The sequence below is a fragment of the Chlorocebus sabaeus genome, chromosome 19 (genome assembly GCF_047675955.1).
Source record: "Chlorocebus sabaeus isolate Y175 chromosome 19, mChlSab1.0.hap1, whole genome shotgun sequence".
Classification (NCBI taxonomy): domain Eukaryota; kingdom Metazoa; phylum Chordata; class Mammalia; order Primates; family Cercopithecidae; genus Chlorocebus; species Chlorocebus sabaeus.
Genome location: NC_132922.1, coordinates 17,980,976 through 18,007,987, shown reverse-complemented (window position 1 = coordinate 18,007,987; position 27,012 = coordinate 17,980,976). Strand labels below are relative to the sequence as shown.

The window sequence follows — 27,012 nt, the reverse complement described above, 5'->3', positions numbered from 1 at the left end:
TGTTCATGGTGGTATTTCCAGGGCCTAGCATGGAGTAATAGACATTCTGTCAATGTTTGGTGGATATCTGAAGGAAGGAGGGAAGGAAGGAGAGGACCCTGTCCCTTTCCTCCAAAGACTTGGTCATCACACTATGACACATAAGATGTGAGGCAAATGGAGATTGTCAGTGGAGCATTCATAATTAAGGGCACACCCAGAACCTGGAAACAAGGTCGTCTGTCTTACTGAAGCCATACACTCATGCACCATGCTTGTGCTTAGCCATCTGTGGTAGTAAATCAACATACAGCAAGGGCAGATTTGAAAATCTGGGAATACCAGAGCCCAAACAAGTTGACCTGGGGGTAATCTTTCAGTGGTGGCTTGTATACTAAAATGTAGAAGCCAAATGAATTCCAATATTCCAAGTGCAAAGAAAGTGCTGGGGAAGAGAAGGATGGAGTGGCCAGCCTGGTGCCGAGAACCAAGAAGATCCAAGAGCCCGCAGTTGGCATTTGTGTGTCCAGCATTGCCACTGTTCAGGAAGAGAGGCTTTGGCCAGTGGTTGTGAGCGCTGGCATTTCCTCAGCAAAGCTTTCGCTTCCAGGAAAAGGAGAATTCCAGGATATCTCAGCTGAAAGACCCTTCCTATGATGCCCTCAATCCCTGTGTTCTGAATCTACATACACCAAAGCAACCTTCTGATGAGAAACTAGCTTCACATGAAGCTCTTTGTGACGATCAGGAGGAAAATATGGGGGTGGTGTTGAGATGAGTCCTCTAGCCTATGTGACAATGAAATACCTCACGGGAAACAAGCCCAGTGGGATTGTGGTTGGTTTGCTGGGCTCTTAGGATCAGTCTGTGAGACTGATCAACTGAGGGAGCCTCATCTAGTTGAGTTTCCGGACCCAAGGAGCTGGATTTCAGAACCTCTGTTGGGGTGAATGTGTGAAGGCGATACTCTGACTCCTCCTTCTCTCCACTCCATTCATTGGTTAGTTTGTTCCTTTAATATTTGTTAAGTGCCTACTATGTGCATATGCTGTGTTAGGCAGTCACAGAAGTACCTGGATTTGCTCAAAATGTAGAGGAGAACCAGGGATATCAACCACTAGGGGCAACAGAGTGTGTAAGGAGCCCAGCTGGAAGCCTGGAGGACCCAGTGTGGGTGGGAGTGAGTGAGAGAAGAGGAGAGGCCTGAGAGGGGGTGGTCCATTCTGCTGGGGCAGAGAAAGGACCAGAAAATATTCACTAAGTGGTGACTCTAGCTGAATCCTGAAAGATGAATATGTGATTCCTGGCAGATGAGGTGCAGGAGGGTGGGGGAATATACTGGCGGCGGCTGGATTCCAGGCCAAGAGCGCATTGTGAACAAGGCTCAGAGAAACCGATAGCTGGCATATAAAGGGTTGGAAGAGGGCAGCATGGGTTTAGAGAGATAAGCAAGAACAGGGCCTGCTGTTGTATAACTGCAGGGGCAGCCATCTCATTGTATTCTATGTGAAGAGGGCCTCCTCCAGCTGTGGACCATGGGGCCCTGGGGAAGAGCCAGATCACAGAGGGCCTTGTTTGTCTTTGGAGCTTAAGACTTTGTTCAGAAAGCCACGGAGCACAAGTGAATCATTTCAAGCAAAGAATAGCATGCTTTCAGATTTATATTTTAAAAAATGTACCGAAGCAGCAATGCAAAGTTGAAGTTGAAAGACTCTGGGGAGGGTAACCAATTATGTCACTATTGAAATTGTCAGGAAAGAATCCACGGGGGCCTGATCCAAGGTAGAAATGATAAGCCTGAGAGGAAGGGATGGTTAGAAGACATGCGGATAGTGAGAATCTATAGGACCTGGTGAGTGATGGTGTCATCCTCCGGAATGGGTAACCCCGGAGCGAACTGAGGGGAAAAGACAATGAGTTTTGGACACCTGGAGTCCGAGGAGGCCATAGGATCTCCAGGTGAAATTGGGCAGGAGGAAGCTGGAGATAGAAGACGAGCAATCAGAGGGACACTGTTGCTTGCAGTGTGCACTCCAGTGCACATAGCATAGCACATAGAGACCATGGGGGTACTTGGGGTTGGCCAGGGAGAGTGTGGAGGCTAAAAGGGAAGGGGGGAGAGCCAAGAACAGAAAATTGGGAAAAAGCTGCATTTTAATTTTAGGAAGAACCCGAGGAGTCTACCAAGAAGACTGAGAAGGTACAGTTGGAAAGGTAGAAAGCGAAATCCCAGAGAGAGTAGGGTCTCAGCAGCCAAGTTTAAATAAGGATGCCATCAATGGTGTTAACTGCTCTTTGGACTGTCCCCACAGCACAGGACAAGACCATGTCAGTTCCAGCAGGTTCCACTGAAGAAAGCTCATGTGCCTTGGAGAAACAAGACCTCCAGCCCAGTCTAACAGGAGACCAACCACATGTCCATCCCATTCCCTCCCAGGGCATGAGAGCGCCTGCCCGAGATGCTCATGTGTATTCTCTGTGTGAAGCTGTGCATGCAACCTTCAAAGAAACCACAAAGGAGCTACTCGTTTTTAAAGGAAAAACACATGAACTCCAGAGCATAAGGAAGACATTAAAACAGGGTTGGGGAGAAGTTCTTCTCCTTCCATTTCATATTACCCTTCACAGAAATAACCGACTGCTTGAATATATGGTCATTAGAACACACATACACACACATACACGCACATGAAAACAAGAACTGGAATATTTGACTCTGCTTTCCATTTCCCACCACCCTAGATAACACAGGATACAACATGGCTTTACTGCACACATGTGTTTTCTGGCTTAAAAACACTGGGAGTAGATCCCTGTGGAAAGAAATATGAAAACCTCAGGATTCATGTGAATGTAGCCAGAGACTCTTATGGAGGGGTCTTCACTTTGCTGGCAGGGCTAGGGGAGAGCTGGGGCAATTTTACTGCCATGAAATTGGCTCCAGATGGAGGCAAGGAAAGGTGTTTACCCCCTGCTGGTGTCAGACACAGAGAGAGCCTGCAGTACCTAGCATCTTAGGCTCAGAATTGCCCAGTGGTAGGCAGTAACCCCACTGAGGGTCTGGCCAGGGCTCAGAGGGATGGGTGGACCAGGTTGTCTGTTGCTTGGAAAAGGCCATTTTGAATATAATGACTTTCACATGGACTGTGGGGCTTGGGGGAAGGCATTGTGGCTAGGGTCTGGAGGGGAAGAGGGAGGAAAGCAAACAGGAGCTTCCCTATGAGGCAACAGAAATGACAGCACCTTCTCCAGGTTGAATTTCCAAAACCCAGCTCTGCCCTGGAAGAGTGGGACTGTGGCATCCTCTGCAGTGTTCCCAGACCGCCCTAAGGCCCCCAAACCAATGATTCACAACTATGTTGCTTCCCCAGAGAGCATCTCCCACTTTGGTTGATATGTGGCCAGCTCAGGGGTGGAGAAGCTCCGGCAGCCACGAACCCAGACGGGATGTTGACTGAGAGCTTTGTGGCCATGGCAGATGGGAGGGGTGAGCTTCACCCACTCAAAGGCACCCGCACCCCACCGATGAGTGTGGAATTGTGCTCTCCCGCCCTCGCAGTGAGACGACCGACCAGGACTGCAGACTGAGCAAATGGGTGTTCTCTGGCTTATAGCGCCCCCTAGCACTGGCCAGAGGGATAGAGCTCCGTGAACTCTCCAAGGAGCCACCACCTACCTGCCTGTCTGAATGCTGGAAAGGGGTTGGTGGTGCTGATCATTGGACCCATTCAACCGATACTTATTAAATTCGTTGTTACCAACACTTGATCCCTGTTTTCTAGGGGCTTATAGTCCAGGGAAGGAAACCGATGGGTAAACAATCACATTAGAGTCAGCTAAGTATTGTCAAAGAAGTTAATACAGGGTGTTGTGGGGATACATGGGAGAGGAATCAGAGGAGGTTTCCCGAAGGAGATGACATCTAAGCTGAGGTCTGAAGAATGTGGAAGAATTCAATAACTTCTGAAGACCAAAAAAAATGGAGATAAAAAAGACACCTTCCTAACCTTTTAGTACTATGATCCAAGAGACAAACGAGCAGGTGAACACATAACTACACTGGGCTCCACCGGAAGCCAGACCCCATCTCTCCGAGGACTTTGGCATCACAATCTTCTCTGAAATTCTGTTTTCAGCATCCATTCTTGGGGGAGGTAGCAGTATAGGAACTCAGTGTTGGTTGAGAAACTGATGGATGGTCTTCAGTCTTGGGTACATTCCCGTGTGTCAAACCTGTTTAAATAATGGCAGGACTCATCTCCCCTTCAGAAGCATTCACTTGTCCTTCAGGATTTCCCATGGAACCTTGGAGTTTCTGAGGCGAGAGGGATCCTGGATACCACTGAGTTCTATCTTTCATCCAAGAAACACAGAAGTCGACGCCTGGACAGGCAAAGTGGCTTGACTAAGGTGCACAGCTATTCTGCAACACTGGGAATGAACCTCAGGTCTTTTGAATTTTTTTTCCACTCTACTCTCTTTTCATTTCCCAGAAACAAAGTTTTCATGTGCCTTTCTATGGTGATACGTTTGGAATGCATTAGCTAGCAATTTAGGAAGGGAAAAAAGAGATAAACCTGTCATGAGGACAAATCTGTATTTCTTCTGATTGGCTCAGAGGGTGATTATTATCATAGTAGAGAATTATTTAATCCGTGTATGTAAAAGTTCTCTGTGGGCTGAGCACCGTACAAAGAGACTCACACGAATCTGTCTGCAGATCGGAAAAGCAGATACGAGATCTGTGAATGGCTGGGGTTTTTCCAAGGCCACAGTTCAAGCATGGGCCACACCTTACAGCTTGGAGGACTGAGTCCTGCAAATGGGCACGTTCCTTCACCTGTCTGAACCTTCTTTTTCCCACATTTAAAACAAGGATGGGTAGTTTCTGAGGTCCTTTTTATGACTTCTCTTCCTACAGACTCTAGCATCCTATAACTTGATACACAGAGGGTGGATACGAACTCACCTTTCCTAGAAAAGTTCCAGGAAAGGGAATACCAGGTCATCCTGGTAGGTGGGTAGACAAGCCAGATAGATCTTGAAACTTATTCAGTTCTTCCCAGATTTATAAATCTATCGTTGTTCTTAGCTGTCAAGGGAAAGCAGGAGAGCCTGCATCTTCATTCTTTTTTTTGTTTTGTTTTTGTTTTTTTGAGATGGAGTCTCGCTGTGTTGCCCAGGCTGGAGTGCAGTGGAGCGATCTCCGCTCACTGCAAGCTCTGCCTCCCGGGTTCACGCCATTCTCCTGCCTCAGCCTCCCGAGTAGGTGGGACTACAGGCGCTCACCACCACGTCTGGCTAGTTTTTGTATTTTTAGTAGAGATGGGGTTTCACTGTGTTAGCCAGGATGGTCTCGATCTCCTGACCTCGTGATCTGCCCACCTCAGCCTCCCAAAGTGCTGGGATTACAGGTGTGAGCCACCGCACCCAGCCTGCATCTTCATTCTTACCGTTAGCCTCAGGTTCGCCCCACCTAGCTTATTAAGTGGCATTGAATAAACAATTCTTACATATTATTAGGCTCATGGACACCATGACATCCAGACTGATGGGTGCCTGCTGAAGGGGGTGACCCTAGCAGGAGGACTGCCCTACGCAAGGATTCATGGAGTTTGCTCTTTCTTTTCCTTACGGTGAGAACCAAACTGCCTTCACATGATGGGCAGAGGGGAACTGACTCAGGTTAGGAATAAGAGAGAACATCCCAACTGAAAAGCTTTTGGAATTCGCTGAACTTCAAGACACTGTGTGGACCAGCTTAGGATCAGGAGTGAGAAGAAATTAACCGAAAGGTGATTTCATTACTTTTCAGCTGGAAAAAAGATCAGATTACACTTGTGCTTTCATAATTAAGTAGCTGCCGGAATAAAACGCTTCAGATGCTTTCTATGAGAAAACTGCTGCTTGAAGTTCAGCGGAAGTTATCTACTTGATACTTAAATTCCAGGCAAGGCCTTCCGTTGGAGAAAATATCGGCACTTTGGGCAAAACTGTAACGTGAAAAGAAAGAGAAGAGAGGGCCTCTATCATGTAAGATGCTTATCCAAAGTGGATTTGGTCTGGAAAGTCTTCTAAAACCTTCCACATGACTGTGGAATAAGTCATGTGGAGTATGGGGATAAGCGAATCTCTCAAATTCCACCACGTACGCCCTCATTCAACCTGGATCCTTAGAGTGGCCTCCAGGGCACTCTTTGCTCAGGACTCAGTCAGCTGTTGGCCACACCCATGCTCTTCAGTGTCCTGAGACCCTATTTGGTTCTCAGAGGGCTAAAAAGCAGTGTGGCTAAATATCTCAGGACTCAAAGTATTCCTACTGTGGTTGGAGAAGTAATAGAATCACACCCCATAAAACAATGAAAACAGTGCTAGAAAAACGTCGAGAGACAGAAATATCTCTAAGAGTCAGGCCACAGTTAGAGTGAAGGCAGGGAGGGTTTTTAAAGCTGGGCGGCGGGCCGGGGCGGGGGGGACAAGTCAAAATCACGTGGAAACTGATTTCCCTTTCCTATGGCTAAAATGCTCAAAGGGGAGAAAGGAGTTTCAAAAATGTTCTTGGAAATAAAATACCATCTCTCACGAATTCTTCGGCCTCTGCTGTCCCAGTGTCACTTCTCTGAGATGTAAACAGAGGAGTTCTGAGAAAGAAGCTGAACTTGCATTTCTCCCTGTTTCTATTTGTTCCAAACTTGTAGCATTTCTAACACGATGAAGTGGAAGAGAAAGGAAAAGAAACGAAAGTGTAGAAAGATGGAAGATCCCAGCTGCAAATGGCCATTTGCAGTTAGATGGAACAGCTGCTGATGTTCAGGGAAATGCATGTCTCTCTTCAGATGGGAAGGGGCAGTGGAAAGGGGTGACTTGAGTTCCTGGCTGGCCACCAATCATCCCATCTTTCTGTGTGGGTTCTTCATCTGGAAAGTGGGAGTGATACTTGCGCTTGCTTTTCCTATCTACAAAGATTACTGTGAGAGCTATAAGGTGAGGTACAAAATCCCGCTTTTAAAAATACAAAGCAGAATCAAGACGTCAATAATAAGGATAGTAATTGTGTTAGTTATTTGCAATCATCCATTATAGTTAGTCATCTAGGATCCTGGATCATTCTCCTGGCTTTACTAGAGTTTTGGATCAGCTCACCCCCAAATCCCTTGCTGAAGGGTGGAGCCCTGTCAGCCATGGGCGGGGAACCACTTCCTCTTGCCTTTCTACTTTCTGTCTTCCAAACATGCCCAGGGCCTTTGCACCTGCTGTTCCCCCTGCCTGGTACCTCTCTCCTGTGGCTTGCCCCATAGCTGATCCTTCTCTTTGTCCACTTCTCAGCGAAGATGGCACTTCAGGGAGCCCTTCCCTTGCTGGTGCAGAGAGAGTAGCGCCCTCCCCAGTCACATCCAACCCTGAACTCTGTTTTGTTTTCTTCATAGCCCTAGCATCATAGAAAATCACCCTGTGCATTCGTTGATGTGCACGGGGGCAAGGGCTTTGTGTTGCTTAACCCAGCATCCTGAACCGTGTTTGTTGAATGAATACAGAACCCCGTTTGCTCTGGGGGAGCATAGAAAAAGTCTTCTATCATATATCATAGCCAGCTGCAAACAGCAGATGGCTTCCCATATCCCAGAGAGTAAGAACGAGAGGGAGAGAGAGAGAGAGAGACAGAGACAGAGAGAGAGAGAGTGTTTGGGTCTTCCTCCTCTGTCCCTGCTCGGGGTAGCAGTCAGCATTCCCCCACTGGTTCCACCAGGCTCAGTCAAGGTCTCTAGGACATGGCCACCCCTGACCTGTGTAAACAGTCCTGCTAGGGTGGGTGGGTGGTAGTTCGTTCTGGTTTGGGTCAGAGGCACTCAGTGGCCCAGGTGAGCGTGGGGCGAGGGCGCAGACGAGAAGGGGCACGAGGGCGCCTCTCGGAGGACCCAGCTGCAAGCACCGGTCCCGGGTGCGCCCCAGCCCACCCACTCGCGTGCCCACGGCGGTATTATTCCCTATAAGGATCTGAACGGTCCGGGGGCGGCCCCGCCCCGTTGCCCCGTGCCCCCGGCCCCGCCCCCTTTTTGGAGGGCCGATGAGGTAATGCGGCTCTGCCATTGGTCTGAGGGGGCGGGCCCCAACAGCCCGAGGCGGGGTCCCCGGGGGCCCAGAGCTATATCACTCGGCCGCCCAGGCAGCGGCGCAGAGCGGGCAGCAGGCAGGCGGCGGGCGCTCAGACGGCTTCTCCTCCTCCTCTAGCTCCTCCAGCTCCTGCTCCTTCGCAGGGAGGCCGCCCGCGGAGTCCTGCGCCAGCGCCGAGGCAGCCTCGCCGCACCCCATCCCGTCCCGCCGGGCACTCGGAGGGCAGCGCGCCGGAGGCCAAAGTTGCCCCGCACGGCCCGGCGGGCGAGCGAGCTAGGGCTGCAGCAGCCCCGCCGGCGGCGCGCACGGCAACTTTGGAGAGGCGAGCAGCAGCCCCGGCAGCGGCGGCAGCAGCGGCAATGACTCCTTGGCTCGGGCTCATCGTGCTCCTGGGCAGCTGGAGCCTGGGGGACTGGGGCGCCGAGGCGTGCACATGCTCGCCCAGCCACCCCCAGGACGCCTTCTGCAACTCCGACATCGGTAAGCGCTCCTGGTGCCCCGCCCGAGCTCCAAGCTGCAGCCGGGACTGCAGCGCAGCTTAGGGAGGCAGGGCGAGCCCCACTCCTTTCCTCTGCCCCAGGAGAGGGGCAAACGGGGTTGGGACGGAGTGGAGAAACTCGATGTTCTTGGGCGGGGGCGCTGGCATAACTGAGAGGAGAAGATGCCCTGCAGAGGAAGCTCACAGTGGCTGAGTGAGCCCCTGGCCGCCTTTGCTTTCTTAACTTGGGGCGTGGGGTTCCTATTGGTCCTTTTGACATCTGGAAAATGTCCCCATTCACTACTAACGGAGGAAGGGCTAGAAGAGAAGGGTGAGGAAAGGGTTCCCCAAACTTGGAATGCTAACTAAAGTGCTGGGAAATTGAATAGTTTAAAAAAAAAAAAAAAAGTTGCCAGCCATGTGCACGGAAAGTTGCAGGAGAAACTTGGAGTACTCTGAGTCTGCATCATCGCCTGCGCCCATGAAATTCATTCTTTTCACTGAGACCCAACCCAGCTGCAGGCTTCCCAAGCAAGCGCTAACTGAGCTTCTGGGACTGCCAAGTTTGGGTGGATTTAAGGGGGAAAATAAGGAGAAAGCTGTGGCGTTGACCCACCCCCTGGAGGCACTGTGTTTGAGAGTGTTGATAGCCAGCAGAAGGTGGCGTGTGCGAGGGGTCACTTACCACATAGCTGTGAAAATTCACAGGAAGGCTATTTTTTTTTTTCCTTGAATGCATGTGGGGAGGGGGAGAATGGGCAGTGGAAAACAGATTTGTCACCAAAAGAACAAAGCTGCCAAGGGGTCACATCACGGTGACAGTTCCAGACTGGACTTAGTGTCTTGAGTAGAGAGACCCTGTAAAGAGTAGACCTCCTACTCCTTAGCGTGTATGGAGGGGCCCGAGAGCATCCTGGGAGGCTTGTCTGGGAGTGTTTGGGACAGTCGCGTTTGGATGGCCAAAGGCGGAGTGGCATCTGGGAAACATTTCTCTCCTCCTTTCCAGCCCATAAAGTGTGCAAGTCCAGTGGCCCTCCTGGGAGAGTGTGTGTGTTTACGCGCTGGGCTGGGCCGTGGGGTGGGACAGCCTTGCCGCCCTCTGCCTGTGTCGATTCAGAGGTGAAGAATGGAGCGTGTGTGTTTTAAGTACAGTCATAAAGGAGAAGGAAATTTTCCACTGAGTCTTGGGTGAGGGACTCTACCAGTGTGTTGTGGTGAGGAGGGGAAGGAGGTAGGAGCTTGGCAGGGGAGGCAGTGGAGGCCAGGAGGGGCACTGCTGGTGGGCTGGGCTGAGCCTAGAGGTCAGAGTGGGGGTGTGGTGACCAGAATGTCAGTGCAGTTGGCAGCTGAGGGTGTTTGTGTGACCTGAGGTCACCCTTGTAAGAGGCTCCCTGGGGCCTGCAGGGTACATCCTCCCCTCCCCCTCCGGGGGAACCCAGCTGGTCCTGGGTTTGTGGATTGCTTAGAAAGATCCTTTTGGGCAGCCTGAAGCCTGGGGAGGGTTTTCCTCCCTCTTCCCGTGACCACCTCCACCCACATTCCACTTATCCTTTCCCTCCTCATCCCAGTTGGTGACATTCCCACCTGATTAGTGTGGGGAGTTGCTGCTACGGCTGAGTTCCAGTTTTGCCCAGGGGGAGCGCACACATGCGGCCAGGAGGCTGGCAGGTGGAATCAGGGTGTGTAGGGGGTGCAGCCCAAGTCTTCTGCTGGAAAATGAGCTGGGTGGGTTCATCTATGTTTTTTTGGTATGTAGTGGGAGTGGGTCCCCATTTTTCCCCCTTGCCCTTTGCTTTGGGGTTTCTACCCTAGAAATTGACTACAGAAAAGTGAAAACAGCGTGAGTAGATCCTGCTTCCAATGGGGGCCTTCCCGTCTGTTGACTGCTTAGGTTTCCTGCGGTGGGTCTGAGCAATGCAGAAAGTTTCTTACAATTTCTCTGGATTGATTCAAGAAATAGCTCCCTTGCTCCTCTTCATAAATTTCCCAGAGAAAAGCTAAGTTACCAGGAAGTACCCAAAGACCAGGAGATTATGGAATCTAAAAGAAAAAAAAGAAACAAAAAATCTTCGATGCTCTGGCACGGATCCCAAATTGTTCTGCCTGGCTTTGGTGCACTGCACTAGTGGCAGGGATGAGCTAATGCTTTTAAAATGGGAGGTGTGGGTGTGAGCTGCCTGCCTGCCGACCTCCCTCGCCTTGCACAGCAACCTGCTGGCATCCAGCACTTGGCTCCCAAGTTTCCTTGCTCAGAGCCTTTCTGGTTTCCAGTCTGGGTTGAAACTCTGTCCATTCTCTCCCTCAAAAAAATATGAAGGAGCTCCCCATTCCTTGGGACCTGCACAACCCCACCAGTCAACTTTGTAGCCCCCTAAAGGTGTTCATGCAAGCCTGTCAACTTCCTCTTTTAAAACCATCACGGTGGTTTTCTCTTCATGGCTTGGTGCCATGTTGGCCTACCAAAAGGCATGGGAGGCCTGGCCCGGCCCTCTCCCGGGGGGCTACCTGATGGCCTTTCCCTCTCTCTCTGCTCATCCACAGGTGTCTCTTTCTGTCTTTTTTCCCCAAAGTCCTAGGGCCTGGCACGGCGTTCTGGGGGAGGAGGAGTTAAAAGGTGTTTCTATGGCAACTCCAGGCCCTGTACCCTATGGAAGTGTTTAGGAGAATAATAAACTACATGCCGACTTATAAGACACACTGTTGGGGAAAGAAAGGGACTTGGAAGCAGTTAGGATGTCTGTGGCCCCCCCTCCCTGGCCAGTCATTGCCCCTGAAACTCCTGACAAAACCTTAACTCTAGAAGAGGAATGGGAGGGGGCTGGGGATGAAGAAGGCAGCCTCGGTCAGGGCAGATCCACTCTGGCAGCTCTGTCCAGCTTAGGAAGGGCTGGGCTGTGCCAAGGGCTTTCTGAAAATGTTCGTGCGTGAGTGTGTGTGTGTGGCTTCTGCAAAGGTGGTGGGCAGGGCTGAGGGGGGTGCAGCAGAGAGAGAGAATTTTGCTTCAGAATGCCAAGCCCTTCCCTCCTCCTCTCCGGCCACCTTTGCATGGGAGGAATGGGGCTGTAGGATAGAGCATGTTTGGGGCCTGCCTCTGAGCCTGTTGGGAATTTGAGCATGAGGCTCAGCTGGGGGGCCGGCTGCCAGCCCCAGAAGATGGCCCCTGGATATCTCCAAATTGTTTTGACAGGGGCCAGTGCCAGCAGATTTTTTCAGGATCAGATCTGAAGTTGTCGTTTTAGCAAAGAAGCCATTTTCAAAGAAACCAGATCCATTCCCTCTCCCTCTCACACACAATGACACCTCAACACTGGGCTTTGCAACTTAAGGAAAATAGAAAGAATCAGACTTTGGAGAGGTGCCAGCACTTGGTAGGGCAAGTCTGGGGGACCCAGGCTGTGGATATCTTGGGAACCATGGAAAGAGGAGAGCTGTTATCCGGCTGGAGGAAGGAAGAGGCATCTCTCAGGTCCCTCCTGGTTGCAAGCACTTCCCAAATGCCATCTCTTTCACCCCCTCCCCCGCCCAGCAACCTAAAGAGTAGGCATTGCACCCATTTTTCAGAAGGAAAACACTGAGGCTGAAGAGACTGTGCTTGTCTATAGCCACCTAGTTGCTAAATGATACAGCTAAAACATATTATCAGTTATACCATGCTTCAAAAACGTGTCAACTTTCATTGACACATGATATTCTAAGGTGACCAGGAGATGGAATGGATGGTTAACATTTGAAGAATGCCTTTCTTCTACATTTGGGTTTTCTTTAAAAATATGAAGACAGCCAAAATGGCCAGAGGTTTTAGTTAAACATCATCTTCAGGGAGGGAGAGCTTATTGTTATTCTAGGGCATCATAGAGGAAAATTCTAATGTTCTTTGGATATTAGAACTGGAAAAGACCCTTGAAGCCATCAAGTCTCAGTAATAAAAGGACCTGGTTTGTCTCACTGTGGCCCAGGGAGAAGTAAAGTTAATAGAGACGAGCCATTTCAGGGCTTCAAGACTCTTCACTTACAGGTGGGGACGAGTTAGGGGTCCCCAGGGGAAGGTACCCAGTCTGCCAGTGTGGTGGGAGGAAAGCCAGGGGGGTAGTCAGGAGACTGGGTCTCAGCTGGAGAAGGTGCCCCTCGGACAGTTCTGTGTCCCTTTCACAGTCCCTGGATAGATAAGGCTAGAAAAGTGGCCACAGAAGTAGCTTGGGTTGAGGGATTTTTGTTTGTTTTGCAGGAACAGCAGGAACCATTCAGCTCCACTGCTGAATGGCACATTCCAACAGGTTCATTCATTAAAAACAAAAACAAAAACACAATTCTCCATCGCATTTGGCTTTTACCATTCCAGCCAGTATGGACAAGGAGGCCGCTTCTTCTACCTTTTGTCGTAGTCAGCTCCTGGGTGGCCTTGAGAGGCAGGGTGGGGTGGTGGAAAGGCAATGGGGAGGGCGGATCCGAGCTCCACTCCTTCCTCTGGGGCTTGTTGGCTGTGTGTGCCTAGGCACATATGGGCAATCTTTGAGCTTTAGTTTTCTTATTTATACAAGGGGAATAACAATTTGTACCATCTTGGCCTGTTTTATCTACATTTTAAGAGCTACAAGTATATGCATACATTCTATGTCCATGTATGTATCTCTGTGTATATGATACATTGCTAAATGATATATTTATGATCTATGATATATCCATTTCTATTTATCATCTATCTACCTATCTATCTAAAATCGGAGAAGAGTAAAATCCTTTCTGATTACTTTTTCAGAAAAGTGTGTTACTTGTTGCACACTTTAGTCCCTTCTCCAAATCCTTTTCTTCCTATACATTTACATACATAGGCACCCATAGCAAATCTATAGTTTTTCCTTTAGAAACATGAATAGTAGAACACTAAAAATAGTGGAATACCACATAATATCACATATAGTATTCTGCTTGTTTCCCATTCAACAATGTGTACTTGAGATCTTTCTACTTAATATATTTGTAACTGTCAGAGGGGCACCTTCTCCAGATGGTACCCAGTCTCCTGACTGCCCCCTGGCTTTCCTCCCACCACACTGGCAGACTGGGTAGCTCCCCCTGGGGACTCCCAACTCATCTCCACCTTTAAGGGAAGAGTCTTGGAGCCCTGAAATGTCTTGTCTCTATTAACTTTACCTCTCCCTGGGCCACAGTGAGACAAACAAAGTCCTTTTATTACTGTGGATTGATGGTTTGGACGATATATACATATATAAAAATTTTCTTTTATGTATTTCATGAGGTTATAATTTTAAACAGCTAATAAGTATAGAGTGATTACTATGTGCCAGGCATTATTCTAAGTCATTAACTTACATTAACTCATTTAATGCTCTCAGTTTTATAAAGGAAAGTGTGCTATTTTCATCTCCATTTCACAGCTGAGGAAACTGAGGCTTAGAAAAATGAGGTAACTTGTTTAAGGTTATACTGCTAGCAAGGAATAGAGCCTGTATTTAAGCCCCTTCACCCTGGCTCTAAAATATATTCAACAACTATACTATAGATCACATTATATCATATTATATATATTACTACATACTCTTATATTATTATAATTATATAATGTACGTTTTCCATTTTAATAGTTCCTGCCAATTTGGCCTCCACAGTGGCTGTGTTAACATAGTTCTTTTCATATATGCAACATGAGGGGATGGAGGAGTATTAGAGCCCTGTGCTTAAGAGACTTCCATGCTTCTCTCAAATAGAAAAACAATTTATAATTTTTATTCACTTTTTCAGTTTTTTTTTTCTTTTCCTTCTTTTTGTCTCTTTGAAAGGGAGCAAAATTAGGGCCATGAAGATCAAGTTAATGGGAGTATTTTCATAGGGCGAGGAAGGCTACAATGCCAGGAAAGCTGTGGTCCTTGACTTGTTGCACGCTGGAGTAATTCGGTTGAAGATAGTTTTATTTATGTATTTATTTTGCTTTCATAATAAGCAATGGACCATTTATTATACCAAGTTGTCTGAGGACTCACATGGACTCAGGTTCAAAGGTATATGTGACTGTGTATTGAACACACATACACAGGGTTTTGCTTTCCGACTCAAAGCTGTCCACTGGCGAGGCTCATGGTGGCAGCAAGGGCACTCACTGCTCTGTCTCCCTTCTTGTTGCATATGGATGGCGCTTGGGTGACAGCGGTGGGATGGTCACAAGGAGGAGGATGGACTGCCGAGAGGGAGGCTGGGTGGACCCCAGCCAAGAAGGACACTGGAGTCTCATTATTATGGGAGCTAGAAGGGCTGGTTTAGGAAAGAATTCCTGTTCTGATGGAAGCTCTTCAGTGGACTCTTAGGAAAAAGTATCATCAAATGGCTTTTACGAGGGCCAGTGTGGACCCTGCCCACCTCATCCTCACAGTCTCCTCACTGGTCTGTCCCGCTCCAGCTGTTCATACTCTGTCTCTCTGGCTCTTGGCCCGTGACACCCCCTCAGTTTTGAACACTCCTCATGAACTTCTCCTTCTCTAGGTCTCCTTTGGTTCCTTTCCCTGATCACTCCTTGGCACTGGTACCAGATGAACAGTCATAAACTGTGCCCACATTTTAAGCATGCTTAAAAATGTCATCTCTCGTAAAAGCCAAATTCTCCAAAGCTGCATGGGAAACTCCCAGAGGGGATCATTCTTGTGCTGGGAGAGAGAACTTAGGGCTGTGTGCCACCCAGAGGGATGCACCTAACCCACTTGAGAGGGAAAGCACCCACTATGCTCTCTGCATTACTTGATAAGTCTAGTCCTGTCTTCTGGTGGACATGATACCCTAGCACCCTCCCAGAGAAGCAAGTGGAGATTTCTAAATGCCAGTCCTGTAGGAGATCACCAACATAATACTGTAATGACTTTTCACAGTAAGTGTGGTACACTTACTATGTGTCAGGCACGGTACCAAGCTCCTTACTTGCGTATCAGTCATCCCAGCTGCCTGATGAGCCGTCTCAGGCTAGGGAAGCCAAATGGCTTGCCCCAGCTCACACCACTTGCAACCTACACTTGCTTAGCCTATCTCCAAAACCTGTGTTTCCAATCAGTCTCTTGTATAGACCAAGGGCTACAACTTTTTAGACTTGGGAAGATTCTACCCGTTTTGTGACCTCTCCACGTGAGTCTTTGGCTCCCCACTGTTGGGTAGCCCCCCTCAGTCTGCTTATCTTTGGTTTTCTTCCTCTCCAGATGTGCCTTCTCTGCTGCCCCCAATTTTTATTACTGTATAGTCAGTTCTGGGATCCTAACATAACCAAGCCTCATCTAACCCAGGACCCTCTCAACTGTCTCAGTGGTTCCCAGCCTTTCAACACTAAGGAATTTTTTAAAATTAATTTTTCCCTTCAATAAGTTCTGTGTTTGGAACAGTTATCCATCACAGTTTCATGTGTTGAGTGTTGATTAACTTTCCATTAAAAAACAAATTAAAATATAACTAAAACTGCTGATACTAGCCAGTCATTCTTCTGACACAATCAGCTAATATACTAATTAATTACAGCCCAAAGCAAGGACGGTTGGTGTTTTTGTAAGCCTGGGAAGCTTTCTCATGGGTTCCTGGGTGATTGCGTTGTCGAATTTGGGTTGACTTACTGATATGCCAAAAATAGCTCCTGGCTTCTTTGGTATATCGCTGTCCTTTGCCCCTCCTGAGAATGGTGCTTTAGTTTCATGCCAACTTAGCATCTCTTCTCCCCGTAGGCAGGTCCCATGCATTTACTGCCATTGTCACTTCTCCCTGTTACCCACAGTGCTGGCACCATGCCTGGGATAGACAGCAGATCGCTGATGTGTCCTGGTTGAGGTTTCTATCCTTTCAGAGGAGGTGATATGGGTTCAGGTATTTTCCTGTGTTCATGTCTGGCATCCAGGGGTACACAAAGTATTGATTCTAGCTAAAGGACTTACTAAATACTGTTTGACAGGAGGTCAACAGGTGTCTATCTGGGCTGCAGTGGAACTAAGAGGTCTTTTTGTTCAGTTGTTAAAAAATTAGTGTTTGTGGCTGCAGAGGGGCCCCAGAGAACCTTTCCTGATCCATTTAGAGGCCACCTCTATGGCCAGGATGGCTTTGCTGTCACAGAAGGGACGGTCCACACTACCCAACACTCAAGTCTGATTTATGTTCATGTAAATCCGATCACCTAATGGTGGCATTCACGGCTTGGAGACAAGAAACTTTAAGTGTTTCCAGGCCTGCAGCCACCTGGCTTTTTGTGGGGGTGGGGAAGGGAAGGAAAGCTGTAGGATCTGGCCTCAGAGAGCCCAAGGTAAAGTTCAGTTAGTGGAAAAACAGAGCCCTAGATGATTGGGCGAGGCAGGGGGTGGGTGTTGGGGAGCGGAGGAGAGGGGAAGTCCTGAGCTGACCAAGCCTCCAAGAGCCATTCCGGAACCAGAGATCTTAAATATTACATGGCAATTATCCCCTCTGCCTCTGCCCATGAGGGTGCCAGACACAGGGCCGCCCGGCTGCCTGCAGAGAAGAGCTGTTTCATTCAGAAACTTCAGGGCTCCTGCAATCCCTGGATTAGGATGTGGGGATGGTGAGTTTCGCAACCAGGGTCAGATTTCACAAAGACTGACTTTCGTGACTTGAGGTGTTTGACTAAGGTGTCTGCATTTCATGTATTAGGAAGGGCTCCCTTTTGACTTAGACTTTATCATTATGAATAAACTCCCTGCCTTTTAGATTTGGAAACATAATACCTCTTGTGAGCTCTGCTACTCCCAAGCTCGGGCGGGTTCTTTGCCTCAGTTTCCTCATCTCTAAAATGGGGGGATATATATTATGTACCACGTGGTAACTTCATTGGCAATTAAGTGAAATACTTCACGGAATGTTTAGCACTAAATATTCCTTAGTGTTGAAAGGCTGGGAACCACTGAGACAGTTGAAAGGGTGCTGGGTTAGGAGATGAGGCTTGGTTATGTTAGGATCCCAGAACTGACCACACAGTAATAAAATTTGGGGACAGCAGGGAAGGCATGTCTGGAGAGGAAGAAAACCAAAGATAAGCAGACTGAGGGGGCGCCCAACAGTGGGGAGCCAAAGACTCACATGGAGAGGTCGCAAAGTGGGTAGAATCTTCCCAAGTCTAAAAAGTTGTAGCCCTTGGTCTATACAAGAGACTGATTCCTGGCACAGAACAGCTCGATAAGAATAAGCATGAGCTTTTAGTAGTAGTGTTGTTACAGAGCAGAGCTGATATTCTCACTTCACTTTCGGTAAGGAAAAGGAGGCTCTGAGGTGTGATGTGATGTTTTCCAGGGTCATATACAGACAGCTGAGCTTCAGAAACGTGGTTTGACCCCCCCACCTCCAAATCTAATGTGTTCCATTTTGTCACGGTGCTTCCCACAGGACACAGAAAGAAACAACAAAGTTCCTACTCTATTTTCACAACTCTTCACATTTTAGAGTCCATTTGATCTCATTTGATGACAACCTCCCAACGAGGAAAGCAGGATGGTATTGGGGGGTCAGTCATAGTTCCCAGTTAGTGGATGTCAGTACTGAGAATGGCGGGGTTCAGTGGCTTAGCCATATAGCCAATACGTGGATTGGGATTGGAACCCATGTCTTCTGAGGCCAAGCCCAACACTTGTCAAGGATCTGGTGCTGCCCTTCCCTCTTTAGACAGCTCCCACTGAGAAGCAGAGGTAGAAGTCACTGGGGTTGCCAAAGAGAGGGCCCTAGAAATGGATTGGTGACGATGAACTTCGTTGAAGAGTCAGCACCTGCTCCCCTATCCACTGCCAGGGCTGGGAGGTGCAGTGTGGCATGGAGGAGGAGCACTGGCTGGAGTTAGGAGGTCTGAGGTCTAGTCCTAGTTCATCATCTGACTCTGGAGTCCCCTTGGTGATGCTGACCTCCCTGGGTTTGGTCTCTTACCTGTAAAACAGCAGGATTGGCTCTATGTGGTGTGTATTTCACTGAATGCCTACTATGGTCAAGTTTTTCTGGCTCTAAGTTCCCTTGGAAAGGGCTCTCTACTTTAGCTGAATAACTGAGCACCTAAATCTGTCAACGGCACCCTTTAGTAGGTAACTTTGTTAGAAATACGGTCTATTAAGATAAGAGCCAGGATTTCTGTGGTTGCAAAAGTGGATGCGGGCTCTGAACAAAACCTCTAATGAGCTGAGATACTTTATCAGATGACATATTTGACCACCAAACTTCCTGTTGGAGCAGGGCTGATTTGCCAAACAGATAGCAACCTTGCAGACTTAGTCGATGGTTAGAATTAAGACTCAAGGTCACTTCAGGGCCTGTCATTGATCGCGGGAGGGCTTGATAAAAATTGAACCTCATTAATACCACTAAAGAAGCTGATGGACAAGAAGTGGGATTAAGACTCAATACTCACCAAAATAAGGCTTTCCTTATCCAGAGTCTACCTGAGCAGTCCCTCACTCTGGAAAATGTGGTTCATGGCTCAGCTCAAACATTTTCTGCAGCTGAGAGGACTTCTCTGTGGAAGACTGGTTCAGATGAACACATGAGTGATCCGATGGAACTTTTGTTTAAGTGAATGAGGAGGGCGTTTGGAAGACACAGATCAAATGTGTGCCCCACTGGGCAGTCACTATCTGCTCCCTGATAGGGAGAAACCCCAGTGATGGGACAGAAAGCTCCACAGATCCTGAGGAAGTTTGGAGGGTCAAACTTCACCACTGGAAGGACTGAGAGATCTAAGAAGCTCAGAATCCAGGTTGGTCTCCAGGCTGCAGTTCTGAACAAATGGGTGCAGTGGGAAAAAGCTTATACTTGAGGTGGGAAGGTAGGTGTGGGTTCCAGTTCCTTCTTTGGCGGATTCTCTTTTGGCCTGGATTTTCTCACTTGTCATCCAGGCCTTGTCACAAACCCAGTGCCTACAGGGACCAGGCACAGAAGCTGGATATTTGAGTATCAGACGTACTGGAATATTACTCACTCCTGCCAAATATGTATATGGTTCCCCATTCTCTTGGTTTCCATTTTGGAGAGTTAAACAAGTACTAAAAATGATTTCTTTGTTATAAGACAAGCAATAAAACAGTAGGCAAGTGTGATGATAAACAGCATCTGAGCTTTGGCTTTGGAGGTGGGGAGACAATAGAGAGTGGCAGTAAATGTGGTGAACTGTACAGTCTAGGTCCCTTCTGGAGGGGACAGCTGCTGTCCAGCTCCAGCCTATTAGGATGTGAGTCCAGTGATGCCAGATTTCTAGTCTCTTAGGATAAGCAAGAAATCCAAATGTTTAATGTGACATCTTCTGAAAAGACACACACACACACACACACACACACACACACACACACACACGGACCAAACAAAACATGTCCATGGGCCAGATTCAGCCTTATGGGTCATCAGTTTTGTGACCTGGAATCCATTTGATCTCTAGAGTCGCCTTTCAATTCTCAGATCTCTGAGTGAGTAATACCCAATGTTTTTTTTTTCTGGCAAAATGTGTCCTGCGCTTCCCACACTTTCTGAGCTGGAGCACAGGTTCTGGAGTTAGACCACTTGGCTCAAACCTTGGCCTTGTTCATGGCTAGCTGCCTGTCCCTGGACAAGTTAACTCTCTGGTCTCATTTTTCCTATCTGTAAAATGGAGAATGCAATAGTGCTTTTAACCTCATAGGTTGTGGAAGAATTCACTGACATAATGGAAATAAAAGGCCTGGCTTATTGCCTGATATGTGGTAAGGACCTGATAAATGTCAGCCATCATATTATTACTATGTGGTATAACTGCCTCCCCTTCGATGGGAGCCAAGTCTTGCTCACCAGCTCATTACCTGGTGTTAGTAGGCATTCAATGAAAGTATCAATGAATTAATGAGAACATTTGAGAAAGATAGCATTCCAGTCTTTCCAGGCAATAGTGTACTCGTGTGTGTGTGTGTGTGTGTGTGTGTGAGAGAGACAGAGACAGACAGACAGACAGACAGAAGGAAAGAAAGAAAGAAAGAAAGAAAGAAAGAAAGAAAGAAAGAAAGAAAGAAAGAAAGAAAGAAAGAAAGAAAGAAAGAAAGAAAGAAAGAGAAGGAAAGAAAGAGAAGGGAAGGAAGGAAGGTAGGTTGGTTTGAAACATTGGGAGCTGAGCTTAATGAGAAAAAAGCCATTCCTAACTGCTAAGCTACCGTATTAAACAGTGGCAAGCACCTTAGAAAATAAAACAGAAACCATTGCCTATCTTTTTCTAATGGAGAAAGACAAGAGACAGCTTAACCAGAGTGGAGATTTAGAACCTCAGGTGCTGATAAATATGGTAACATCATGGGGTGCTTTGGCAGCTGGACAGGTTTTATTTATTCAGGGCTCCTTTAAGCCAGAGGAGATTCCCAAAGGCTGCTAAAATAGAATGCTCCACCTGGATAGTTAACATCTGGATTTTATTTTGTTTTAAAAAGTTAATTCCAAATAGTTCGAATTCCTTCTGGTATCCCTCTGAGAGGAGTTTCTTACTGGGTGGTTCACAAGCAGGGAGACAGAAAGGGGGAAAAAAAAACTAGATTGGCATTGCCCAGGAGAAACAGGATTGTGGCTACATGTGGGCCATGTATGCAATTTTGAATTTTCCCATAGTCACGTTTAAAAAAACGAGGAAAAAGTGAAATTAATTTTAATACTATACTTAACCCAATATGTATAAAATATGACCATTTCAATATGTAATCAATTTTACACTTACTAATAAGATCTTACATTTTCAAAATTAAGTTTTGGACATCCAATATGTATTTTACACTCATAGCATATCTCAGTTTGGACTAGTTGCATTTCAGCTACCTGTAGTTAGTGGCCACCACATTAATACTATAGCACGGGTCAAGATAATGTTTGCAAAGGCAAGGCGTCTTCCCCTCCCCATTTCTACTTGTTTCATGAACTGTGCACAGGGATGTGGGGCTGTTGGAGGTACATTTGGGCTGACCAAGGCTCAGAGGCTACTGACAGTTTTGCTGCAAGTCACTTCTAGGCCGTGTGGGTCCCAGTGCAGGGAACCCATGTGCCGTGACACTAGAGAAGCCATCTGATCCAGTTCTCTCACTTGACAGATGGGGAAACTGAGGTCCAAAGAGGTATAGCAGCTTGGTTTAAGAGCTAGAGATGGAACTGGAACAAAAATAATAACAATTTGATAATGTTTAACATTTATTGATTTGTTTTTATATGCCAAGACCTTTCCAAGCATTATCTCCTTTAAACTCTCATAACCACTCATTGAGGTAGGCGCTCTTATTTATACTTTGCAGATGAAAAAAATTGAGACTTAAGAGGAATTAAATATGAAAGCAGCTACCATTTACTGACAGCTATTTAAAGACCTTTATATTACATATATACACATAATATTATGCTTTACTATAAACATACATATCAGAAATTATTAGTGTTATCATCCTCGTCCTCCTCATTCCACTTTGCAGATGAAAATACTGAGGCTCTGAGAGAGACTAGGTAACTTGCCTAGCATGTACCTACACAGTGAAGCCAGATTTGAGCCAGGCCTCCTGACTCCAGAGTTCAAGCTATCTCACCAATTCTGCCCACGGTCACCCTACTCTATGATGGCAGAGCTAGTATTTGAGCAGGTGTGTCTGTTCTGTGGTGTGTGGTCTTCACCGCCCCACTAGACAGCCTGGATTTCTCTGCTCTTGAGTCCCAACACTTTCTGCCTTACTGTGTTGCTGGTAAAGAACAGAACAGGGAGGCTTTTGACTCCAGCACTGATTGAAGGGCCCAGGCAGAGCAGGCTTGTCTCCTCTGGCTTGGCTGGTTCCCAGGCTGCCCTAACCCATGAAGCCAGATTCTTGGCCAAGTTAAGCAGGGTGGGAAGAACACTTGTCCATTCCGCCTTCCCAGTTGGGCGAGGTCAGTGTACCAGGTTGGAAAGTGGTATGTGTCTAATTGCAGGGGCGGGGGGGCCCAGAGGATTAACACTCTTTAAATAGGCATCAGAAAACTAAGAATAGCCTTGCTGCCTGGAAATTGATGGGCATTCCTGACTACGGGCCATCATACTCAGTAGGTGCTCAATAAACATGGGTGAAATACAGGAATAAACAAATACTGAAAATGGGTCATTGGGTGAGCACTTAGCCAATAAAACTCTGCGCTCTGTATAAAAAGAACTTCGGACTGAGGTTATATGAGTCTTCCTGCAGGCTGGAGACCTCTGTTACCTTCACTTCTCTACTTTTGCTGCCTGGAGACCAACTTTTTTATTTTTGGCGAGGAGAACAGCAGGCAGTTCAAATGTCAGGGAAACACAAGTTCAGCTTGCTTTTTCCTTATTTCTGTCTTGTTACCTGCTATCCTGCCAGGTTAGAAAGATGGAATCACTCCCTTTTGCCCTATCATCAAGACTTTAGTGTTCCCTGGAGCACTCTAAATTTGCCATCAGACTTGGATCATCCTCTAATACCAAGCTCCCGGGTGCTTTGTGAAGGCTGCCTCATTGTCTTGCTGAGAAGAATTAAGATCGCTTCCCTGGCAGGAATTCAGCAGCCCCTTTTGTAAGTCATCAGGTGTGCTGTAAGGACGGGGCAGGCAACATTTCTTTGTACTGTGGGAAGGCCTAAGTCAGTGGTTCTCAAGGTGTGATCCTCCTACCACCAATCTTAAGAAATGTTCTTTGGAGCCGGGCGCAGCGGCTCACGCATGTAAGCCCACCTTGGGAGACTGAGGCGGGAGGATCACTTGAGCCCAGGAATTAAAGACCAGCCTGGGTCACATAGTAAGATTCTCTGTCTCTACCAATTTAAAAAAAAAAAAAAAGAAAAGGTGGTTGGGCCTGTAGTCCCAGTTACTCTGGAGGCTTAGGTGGGAGAATCGCTTGAGTCCAGGAGATTGAGGCTGCAATGAGCCATGATTGTGCCACTGCTCTCCAGCCAGGGTGACAGAGCAAGACCCTATCTCAAAATAAATAAATAAATAAATGCTATTTGGGAGAGCTGTTTATTGTATTCCCCTCTTGGAGATACATGTGGCTAGGAGCATAGTAAAGGTTCTGAGAAGTCCCGCTACATGGTGACCTGTTTAGCTGTTTAAAACAGTGTTCTCTGAACATATCTAGCCAAGGAACTAATTTTCCCAAGAAGCACCTACGAATGCAGTTAATGAGATACTGCCCAGATGAGGATTCTGAAACCCCCCTTTGCCCACTTGCCTGCCATTGTGATTGCTGAGTAGGGAAGAAGAAAGTAGGAGGTATCATCTGCATTACACAGGGAAGCTGCTCTTCTAGGGTTGCCAAACAGAAATGGCTGTAGTGGTGCCAGTGGGTGCTTTGTAGGGACCAGAAGAAAAAGGAGGAAGGGAAGGGTGACCTTCAAGGTCACACATTTGCCAGATTTAAAGTTCCTTCCTGTGCTCATGACTTGTTTTATAATCTTGCTTGGCTCAGTTCTGGGCACACATCAGATTCTTAAATCCTAGGATCTTGTTTATACCGTTAAGGACATGACTGAAGGACAGTGTGGTGAGTGTGAAGGTGAGATGTTTCTGATTGAAGGTCCAGGGGACAGGCACTCTGGGAGCAGGTAATGAGCAGCAGGGGACATACCAGTGCAACCCCACCCTGGTCCCCTGGTCATCTGGGCCAGATCTCTCCCCTCTCTGTTCTATACTTCTCTTGTATCACCGTCCTAATTATTTTACCGATAGGAGCACCTTTGGGCTTCTGATTAAAGCTATGCATACAAATTTCAAGAGGTTCAGAAATTCTCCTAAAAGCTATCTTGGCTCATTAGAACACTTGCCCTAGAGTATCACTGAGTCAATGATGGTGTTGAAACTAAACAGCAACAAAATCCCCCAAAAAAGGGTAACCTAACTTAGTCTGAAATTGTCTGAAAATTAATGGCGCTGCCAGTTCAGTGGCTGCTCAGAGCGTTTTGGAGAAGAAATTGGCTGATGGATATTTTGCAGCAGTCTGTAGGATTTGAGGTGGGATGTCATCTTTCTGGATGTGGCTCTGCTGGGCAAAGCAAGGACAGGCACATCCAGCCTATGCGGTCCATCAGGGGCACTCACATTTGTACCGGAAGAGTCTTAGCTAGCCTGGGGGCTGGGGGCAGCATGGTAGTGTAGTAAAAGGGGCCAGTGCTGGCCGGGCGCGGTGGCTCACGCCTGTAATCCCAGCACTTTGGGAGGCCAAGGTGGGCGGATCATAAGGTCCAGAGATGAAGACCATCCTGGCCAACATGGTGAAATCCCGTCTCCACTAAAAATACAAAAATTAGCTGGGCATGGTGGCACATGCCTGTAGTCCCAGCTACTCGGGAGGCTGAGGCAGGAGAATTGCTAGAACCCAGGAGGTGGAGGTTGCAGTGAGCCGAGATCATGCCACTGCACTCTGGCCTGGGCAATAGAGCGAGAGTCTGTCTCAAAAACAAAAAAGAAAAAAAAGAAAACGGGCCAGTGCCTCCGGAAAATGGGACCCCAGGCCTGGCTCTGCTCCTTCTGCTGTGTGATTCTGGTTGAGTGGCCTTCCCTTTGAGTCCTCTGGATGCAGTTAAGGAGAAGTCTTGGGTTCTCAAGTAGTCACCATTCAGACTCTCGCTTTCAGAGCATTTAGAGGAGGAAAGGAAACAGAAGGATAGGGCTGGTGGACTTGAAAAGCCGTGTGTTTGCTGCCACCCCATTCGCTCCCAGGGCTGGCTGTTTGTCCGTCTCCCCTCCAGCGCTGGGCCCCCTGCTTGGCCTCCAGCTTTTGCACCATTAACTGCAGTCAGAAAAGCTGATGTCACTGTGGCCAGCCCAGGGGGAAAGTCTCAGGATAAAACTGCTTCCACCTGGATCTAGAGAAGGGGAAGTGGCTGCCAAGAGAACTGCAGGTAGGACTCAGAGACCAGGAGGAATCCAGGACGGGTAAGAATTCCCTGTCACGGGGCTCTGAAGCCACGGGCCAGGCAGGCAGGGGATTTCAAGTCAGCCAGCGGGGTCACTTGGCCCCTACAGCTACTCCTAGCCCCCTCCTGCATAATTTCCTATTTCCTGCCTCCTCCTCCTCTGACAGTTATAAATAACCTTGAGGCTGGCCTCTGCGCTTAAGTATAGGTGAGCCAGAGGAAAGTGGAGGGGATCAAGGTGGAGCTGGATCTGCCACTTGGCCAGGGGGTCACAGGGTTTCAGGTTGCGCAGGGGAATTTTGTTTTCTTGTTTTTTCCACTAGGGAGTGAGGTAGTGAAAGAGGAAGTAAGCCGTGTTGGCACGGGGAGGCTTGGCCTCATGGGCGGGTGCTGGGTTTCACCTGCAAGGAGCTGCCTCTCTGCTCACTGCAGATCCCCAGGACCAAAGGTCTGGAAAGAGGCTTAGTGAGAAGGCATCTCAGGACACAAAGAGAACAGGGTGCCTTGCTTGTCAGGTCCTGTGGTCTCCTTCTCAAGGCCCAGCCTGGCCCCATATAGGAGGCCAAACATGTAGAGGGCTGCATCTCATTTTTTACCTTTTTTTCTCAACCACCAGCCAACTGCGGGTATGTGATTCCCAAGGATGTCCAATAACTCTAAAGGTCCCATTAATACATACGCTATGGACAGATTCATTCCTTGAACACAGGTTTATGGAGCACCTACCATATTCCAGGTGCTGGGCAGAGTGCTAAGGGCCCAAAGACGAATCAGCTGTGGCCTCTACAGCCTGTGCCCCTCTTGGCATAGATCTGCCCTTCCCTCTCCGCAGTTTGGACAATCAAGGACCCGGGGTAAGCACACTCTAGGGCCATGTCTCCCAGCACATCTTTTGTTTTCAAAAGTTCAAAAAACAAAAGAGGAGGATTCTGAAACAGCCAACTTGCTGGGTTGTCCATAGTGTATATTAACTTGCTATCTTGCTATCTGTCCATAGCATATATTAACTTCTTGGGAGCCCACTGACTGCCTGACTTCCTGTTCTGCTCATGGGCCCAAGGGAAGTTCTCCCATCCATGGTTTTCTGTGATATCCATCCTACCACATGGCTTCCTGAGAAGCCCATCAGCCTTTTTGTTTGTTTGTTTTGGAGCCCAAGGGAATCAGGGCCTTGAGGGGATTTTTTGGTGTGGGGTGTGGTGCAAGCTTCCAACACCGAGAGTGGGTGCTTTTTTGATTCTGATGAAGGTGGAGTGTAGGTGTCGCTCCTGGCTCAGCAGAGCAGAGTCAGTCCTCTCACCCTGTTCAGGCCATCTCTGAGGCTGGTTCCTGTGCCCAAGGCCTTCCTCACACCCTCAGGGCACGATCACAGGGCATTTCCTTAGCATTCCTCCTTTCTCCTCCGTGTGTGTGTTGTGTGTTCTCCTCCGTGTGTGTGCCCTCCTCCTCTGCTCATCCACCCATTCCACTGCAGCACCTAGCATTACCTAGGGGCCTGGAAAACCTGCATCTGAAATCCGTGACCCACGGGCACCTGGCTGGCTGGCTTTTCCCCCTTAACCCCATTTACGTTGAGGATGGAGACAGTCT

At 48.0% G+C, this 27,012-nt stretch overlaps 2 protein-coding genes across 3 annotated transcripts in view; one reads left to right on the top strand and one right to left on the bottom strand.

The window, feature by feature from the left end:
- SYN3 (synapsin III) overlaps positions 1–27,012 on the bottom strand; it is a 543,258-nt gene that overhangs the window by 281,703 nt on the left and 234,543 nt on the right. The gene's annotated exons all lie outside the window — the stretch shown is intronic.
- The window catches only part of TIMP3 (TIMP metallopeptidase inhibitor 3), a 62,219-nt gene continuing 43,360 nt past the window's right edge, over positions 8,154–27,012 (top strand). Inside the window, exon 1 of the mRNA XM_007975578.3 lies at positions 8,154–8,571. Within this exon, the coding sequence (XP_007973769.1) occupies positions 8,451–8,571 (121 nt within the window). The 5' untranslated portion in view covers positions 8,154–8,450. The remainder of the gene's footprint in view (positions 8,572–27,012) is intronic.